This window comes from Myotis nattereri, assembly GCF_964212035.1.
Source record: "Myotis nattereri genome assembly, chromosome: 3".
Classification (NCBI taxonomy): domain Eukaryota; kingdom Metazoa; phylum Chordata; class Mammalia; order Chiroptera; family Vespertilionidae; genus Myotis; species Myotis nattereri.
In genome coordinates, this window is record NC_138077.1 from 9,893,774 (window position 1) to 9,900,278 (window position 6,505).

The window sequence follows — 6,505 nt, forward strand, 5'->3', positions numbered from 1 at the left end:
GACTGCCTGGGCGTGGGGTCCCTATGGGAACGGCTGTGTGTGGTGGCCAGAACCACCCGAAACCCTGATGGGGCGCATCCCGTAGTAAATGTGACCCCTCTAGGCTAGAAACCAGACCCCAGACCCTGTGCCCAGGCCAGGCAGTGGCCCGGCATCCTCGCCCGGCCTGGACCTGTGTTCCATGCCAGCGGAGGCTCTTTACAGCTGCTCCCGACCGCGCTGAGGAAGGTCCCTCACTCCGCGCGGCTCAGTCCTCCCGGGAATGAATGGCTTTGTCAGACGACTTGTCTGGTCTGTAGGTACGATCGGGGCTGCTGCTTCAGCCTGTTGCTGTGACAGATGTGGTCACTGATGTTCGAATGCTGAACCAGCCCTGCAGACCAGGAGCAAACCCCACTTAGTCACGGGGTATTGGGATTTTTATGTTGTTGGATTCGATTTGCTGTTATTTTGTGGATTTTTTTTGTTATCTCTGCTCATGAGAGATCTTGGGCTGCAGTTCCCTGTCTTGTGATGTCCTTATCCGGTGTCAGCATTAAATGCTGGCCCCCAGGGTGGTGATCTCCCTTCCCCTCGAGGACCTGACAGAGAAAAGGAAGGGGCCCCTGGAAGACTCCTCCCTGCCCTCTTTCAACTACCCACCTAGTACTAAACTCAAACTCACCCTCCTCTAAAGCGACTAGAAATTTCCAAGTAAAATAGACATTGTGACCAGAGAAAAGAAAGCAGACATAACTATAGACTGTGCTGTGGCACAAGGCGGGGGCGCGGGGTGGGGGGGGTGCCTGCTGCCGGCTGGGCACTGTCCTCGGCATTTGGGGGCTGCAGACAGGCATTGGGGTGAGGTTGCCACCTCTGGCATGGCCCTGACCTTCAGGCCAAGCGGCCCCGTCCACCCAGAGGCCATGTGATTGTGTCAGGGCCACAAGACTCAGAAGCAAAGCCGGGCTCCGGGTAAAGGCAACAAAGACAGATCTCATTCTGAGGTCGCTAAGAGTTCCACTTACCCCAAACAGAGGCAGGGAACTGGCTAATGGCCACTGCACAGAGGCCTGGGGATGGGGAGGGGGTCCCTGTGACCAGGCCCCCCTGGGTGGGCTGACTGGCACACATGCAGGAGAGAAACGGACTTCTCAACCCTTTAGGACCGGCAGCAGTGGTGCACGTTGTAGTAAGATGCCCACGGAAGTGAGGCCCTGCCCTCCCGGGGGTGGGAGACAGAGCAAGAGCGTCCCTGAGGGTTTGCTGCTCCCAGGTCCTTGAGGGGACAGTTCTGGGAGGGGGAGCTTTATGTCCCCAAGGGCAGAGAAGGTTTTGTAACTGCAAGCTCTCTAAAGTACTGTGCTGAGAGGGTCCTGTCACCAGGTTCGGGCTGCAACAGACTGAGTTCTCATGGCAGCGTGGAACGTTTTAAGGAGCTGGGTCATCCCAGGGATGGCCTTGAACAGTCAGCAGCCATACTGGCATCTGGTCAAGTCTCAGTGCAGCTGTGGGGCCGAGAGTCTTGTAGTTCTTAAGGCCTTGGGGACCAGAGGCCTTCTCTCCCGTCTCCTCGGCATGTGCCCGCTGCTGGCCCCAAAGCCCTTTCAGCTCTGGCACTTCGGCGTCCCGGTCTCCTGGTCCCACCCCGGCTGAGCCTCAGCCTCATTCCTGGCTTTGATCCCAACTCATCTCCGAGGAGAGAAGCCCGAGGAGGGCGGCTGGAGGCCCGCTCACGCTGACCGAGTCCCTTAAAGCCTTCTCTGGATGCCCCGCAGATGGACCGCGGCCTGGCGATGCGCCCCCGGTCACCTTCCTCCGCACGGAAGAGGGCCCGGACGCCTCCTTCCCCACGACCATCCCCCAGATCCAACAGTTGCTAAACGCCACGGAGCTCACGCAGGACCCGGCCGCCTACTCCAGGCTGGTGGCCGTGCTGGTCTACACCGCTGAGCGGGCCAAGTTCGCCACAGGAGGCGAGCGGCAGGACTGGATGGAGCTGTTCATTGACACCTTTAAGCTGGTGCACAGGGACATTGTGGGCGACCCCGAGACCGTGCTAGCGCTCTGCTGAAGCCGCAGGGCTGCCGGTGCTCCAGAGGCCGGGCTGCCCCAGCTGGGCCACATTCGCTCCCCGGGCTGCCCGGGACGCCCGCCGTGCTGGGGCTGTGACAACAGGAATCTCTCAGGCTGGAAGTCTGGCACCAAAATCAAGGTGTCGGCAGGGCCTCGCTCCCCCGGGGGCTCCAGGGAGGGCCCTCCCTGCTTCCAGCTCCCAGTTCCCAGCTGCCTGCATGGTCACATGGCCTCGCTCTGTAGCCTAAGCTCCCTCTGCTCCCTAAAGGACACAGGTGGCATTTAGGGGCAACCAGAGACCCCTGGACAGTCTCTCATCTCAAGGTCTGTACGTTAGGCCCATCTGCAAAGCCCCATTTTGCCACATAAGGTCACATTCGCAGACTTCGAGACTAGGATGTAGGCATCTTTGGGGGACAGTATTCAGCTGACGACCCCCCTCCCCCATCTAGCTGAGCTGTCTCACACATTTAGGAGACATAAGAGTCACCCATTAGGGCAAACCGGCCAGAGCAGCTGGCCGACAGTTAGGGGAGGACCAGACACCACCTCCTCATCCCCCTCTTGCCCAGGCCCTCAGGGAGGTCAGGGGCGCCCTCTAAGGACTGTCGAAGCATGTTCAGGCCCACGTGTGCCTGCTCCCCAGAAGCCGGATTAATAGACAAGCCCTCATCCGTGGGCCCTGTCACACTGCTCCTGCCTGTGCCCCACCCAGTTCCCAGCGGCAGGGTCTCGCCTCCCTGCTGCACAGGCTCCCTGCCGTGGGTCGGGGGTCAGCAAAGGGAAAGAAGGGGAACAGCAGAGCTCCCCTAAACACCCCAACACTCCTGGTTCAGCTTCCGGCCTCTGTGTCCAGGCACCCCTTGTTGAGGAAAACTTCCCGAAAACCAGAGCGCTCCCCACATCTGCCTGCTTATAGGACTTGAAGTCAGGGCACCCGGAGAGCTGGGTGTGTTTAGAGAAAAAGCTGCTATTCGTTTGCACTGCCACCAACATAAGCTATGTCATTAATAAGCTCCTTAAAAAAGCATCCTGTCCGCTGGCGCCTGCACCTCGTAGTGGCACACCCCGGGGAGGGGGCGTCCCCAGATGCTGTGAGCGCACCCTCAACATTCTATAAAAGCTGAGAAACAGATCGTGAGCGCCTTGCTGTGGCTGAGTGAGGTGCTGGGGACCTGCTGCTGGATGGGGCTGGTCCCAGTGGTCACCTGCCTGCGCAGGTGGGCGCCGGCCGCTCCAGAGCCAGGTCCTGGGTTGAGGCCTCGGGCATTGGTGCTGTGGGTCAGAACCTCCTTCCTGACGGGATCCCTGAGCAGCCAGCCCCCGCAGTGGGCAAACCTGGGCTATGAGAGCATCCTGGTGGCCCACGTCCAGGAGGGGTGCCGTGGGGCTGAGGTCTCCCGTAAGGCCTTGAAGCAGGAGCCGGGCTGCGTGTCTGTGGCAGGTGGTCCCACGTGTGTGGGGAGTGGGTTTCAGGCTGTGTGTGGTGCCTGTGACCCCCAGAGGCCTGGCCTCAGTCCTGGCTGCAGCCTTGCCCCCGTGTCGTCCGGCATGTCCAGGGCTGCTCACTGCCCAGAAGGGGACAAGGGTCTCCCCAGGTAACAGTGAGTCACCTAGGCTACCGTAGGGGTCTCGCCACACCTGTGCCCACTGCCCACCAAGGCCTTGTCCAGTCACATAGGCGCGTTCTCTTTCCAATGCTCTGAGGGCCAGGAGAGATGTGGCCTGGGCAGCGCCAGGCAGCTCTGGGACGGGGGGTACTGAGAGGGTCACAGCTGTAGGTGAGTCTCCAGGGCCAGGGTCTTCACGAGGTCTTTTTACATAATTACAGACATGATGACAGCCCCCTGCCCCTCTCTCCCACCCCCACTGCCCCGTGCCCCCTGGACTGAGGCCCTTCTGGGGTATCCAGTTCTTGGGCCCAGTGAAGGGGCTTTGCTGACCCTCCTGCCAAGGAGCACTTGGCAGAGATGGTGCTTGTAGGTGGAAAGGGCTTTCCGTCCTCAGGTTTCGAGACATTTCCTCGTGGGGGCACAACCAAGAAAGATAGTGAGGGTCTGAGGAGACAGTGTGGGGCTCTGCACCCCCGCCCAGGGGCTGTGTGGGGGCTCCAACAACAGGTGACCTTGGGTACAGCCCCCCAAGCTCCAGCTGTCCGTGTTGCTCCAGTGGGCGGGCGCGTGAAGGGAGGCGGTGCCGGGTGTGGCAGAGTAGGCTCGACCCGAGTGGAGATACGGCCTGGGTGGGTGGTGGCACCGAGGCGCTTGGCCAGGGCGGGGCCAGGGAGGGCCTCGCCTGGGTCGCCCCTGCCCACCACCCCTGTCTCCCCCCCCAGAGCTGTACGTGGCCCAGTGCACCCAGCGGCCCGTGGACATCGTCTTCCTGCTGGACGGCTCCGAGCGGCTAGGTGAGCAGAACTTCCACAAGGCCCGGCGCTTCGTGGAGGAGGTGTCCCGGCGGCTGACCCTGGCACGCAGGGACGACGACCCGCTCAACGCCCGCGTGGCGATGCTGCAGTTCGGGGGCCCTCGCGAGCAGCAGGTGGCCTTCCCACTGACCTCCAACCTGACGGTCATCCACGAGGCGCTGGAGAGCACGCGCTACCTCAACTCCTTCTCGCACGTGAGCTCAGGCATCGTGCACGCCATCAACCAGGTGGCGCTCGGCACGCGGGCCGGGGCGCGCCGGCACGCCGAGCTGTCCTTCGTGTTCCTCACGGACGGCGTCACGGGCAACGACAGCCTGGACGAGGCCGTGCACTCCATGCGCAAGCAGAACGTGGTGCCCACCGTGGTGGCCGTGGGCGACGACGTGGACATGGACGTGCTCTCCAAGATCAGCCTGGGCGACACGGCTGCCGTCTTCCGCGAGAAGAACTATGACAGCCTGGCCCAGCCCGGCTTCTTCGACAGGTTCATCCGCTGGATCTGCTAGCGCCCCACCCGCCCCGGCGCGCACCCCCAGCCCTGCAGGCTCTGCCCTCCTGTCCGTGGTGCTACTCAGATCCCGCCAAGAGAGGTGCAGAGCGCTGCCGACTCGACCTCTCCAGTGTGGGTATAAAGTCAGGAGTGGAGTTCCCCTCCCCACCCCGCTCTCCCCAGGGTCCTGCAGCCCTGCTGCCCTCCACCCCTTCTCTCTATCCCGTGACACCCTACTCTCCACACCCTTCCTGGTCCCCAGAGGCTTCCCAGGATGTGCTTCAGACCCTCATCAACAGGCCCATTTCCCCCTCAGCCCAGCGTCATCCCTGGACTCTCATCCACCTTCCAGGGCCCCCAAAGGCTCTCTGCCAGCCCCCCTGGCCCAGCTCCCAGGTCTCTGCCTCACCTCTAGGGTCATGCCCCCATCAGACAGAGCTGTGACAGCAGGCCCTCCATGTCCCTGTATGCACACACCTCAGTCCAATAAAGGCTTTGAACCACCTCCTACTCCCCAGCCTCCATGTGTCTGTGCCCACTGGGACCCCCCAGAGGCCAACTGGACTCTCAGACCATTCATATGCCCACCAGCATTTATCATCCCAACCCCATTCCCACCCCCACACACACACTTGCTCTGTGCATGGAGATGATGTCTGGCCTGGCCTCCTCTCATAAGAACAGGTGCTGCCTCCAGCACTGACTGTCCACACCATCCCCAAGTGCATAGACTGGATGGTCTTGTCAACCTTAAAATTATCATTCTACCAGCAAAAGTGGGTCTATTTGGGAATAGCAGTTCAGGACATGCAAACTTTGGCAAACCCATAGGCAAGTCTGGAGAACAAAAGAGAAAAAGGAGGAATTGGGAGGGGCAATTAGGAGTGGAAGTCCATTGGAGGAGAGTGAGCATTCAGGTGGCTTCTCATTGGTCAGGCTGTTGCTGGGCAAGGAGAAAATCTTCCTCTTTCCTGGATAGTAAAATGGTCTTTTTGTTGGGCAGTACACGGTAGCTTTCTTCCTGCTGGAGCCTGCAGATGGCAGAGAGAGCTCCACCTTCAGGGCTTCCCCACATCAATTTTAATGAGGTTTCCTTCGTTCGTTTTCACGGCCTCAACCACACCTGTCTCATCAGCTTTGGGCTGAAAACAATGTTACTTGGTCAATGAAGCCTCCCTCTCTCTTCAAACCAGGACCACAGTGCTTTAAAATGTCTGTTGGTTTGCAGGAGGATATTTTGTGTATAGCTAGCTAGCTAGATAGCTTTTTTCCTGGCAACCTCGGTGACTTCTTGTTCGACTCCCAGGTCTTTTAAGCTCACCCTTTGGGAAGTGCCCTATTAAACCACTGGCTCCCACAGGCCGATGCTCCGCTCTTGCCGTTCAGTTTCCTGGGGCTGCCCTAACCCAGTGCCATGGGCTGTGGCTTAAACCACGGAGACCGACTGTTTCAGCCTGGAGGCCCCAGCGAAGGCTCTGGGAAGGATTTGCTCCAGGCTTCCTCCAGCTCCTGCTAGTTCCAGGATTTCTCAG

At 60.3% G+C, this 6,505-nt stretch overlaps 1 protein-coding gene across 1 annotated transcript in view; it reads left to right on the top strand.

Moving 5' to 3' along the window:
* COL6A2 (collagen type VI alpha 2 chain) overlaps positions 1 to 5,489 on the top strand; it is a 28,256-nt gene extending 22,767 nt beyond the window's left edge. The window contains exon 28 of the mRNA XM_081087284.1: positions 4,391 to 5,489. Coding sequence (XP_080943410.1) covers positions 4,391 to 4,989 — 599 coding nt within the window. The 3' untranslated portion in view covers positions 4,990 to 5,489. The remainder of the gene's footprint in view (positions 1 to 4,390) is intronic.
* Positions 5,490 to 6,505: the final 1,016 nt, after the last annotated feature.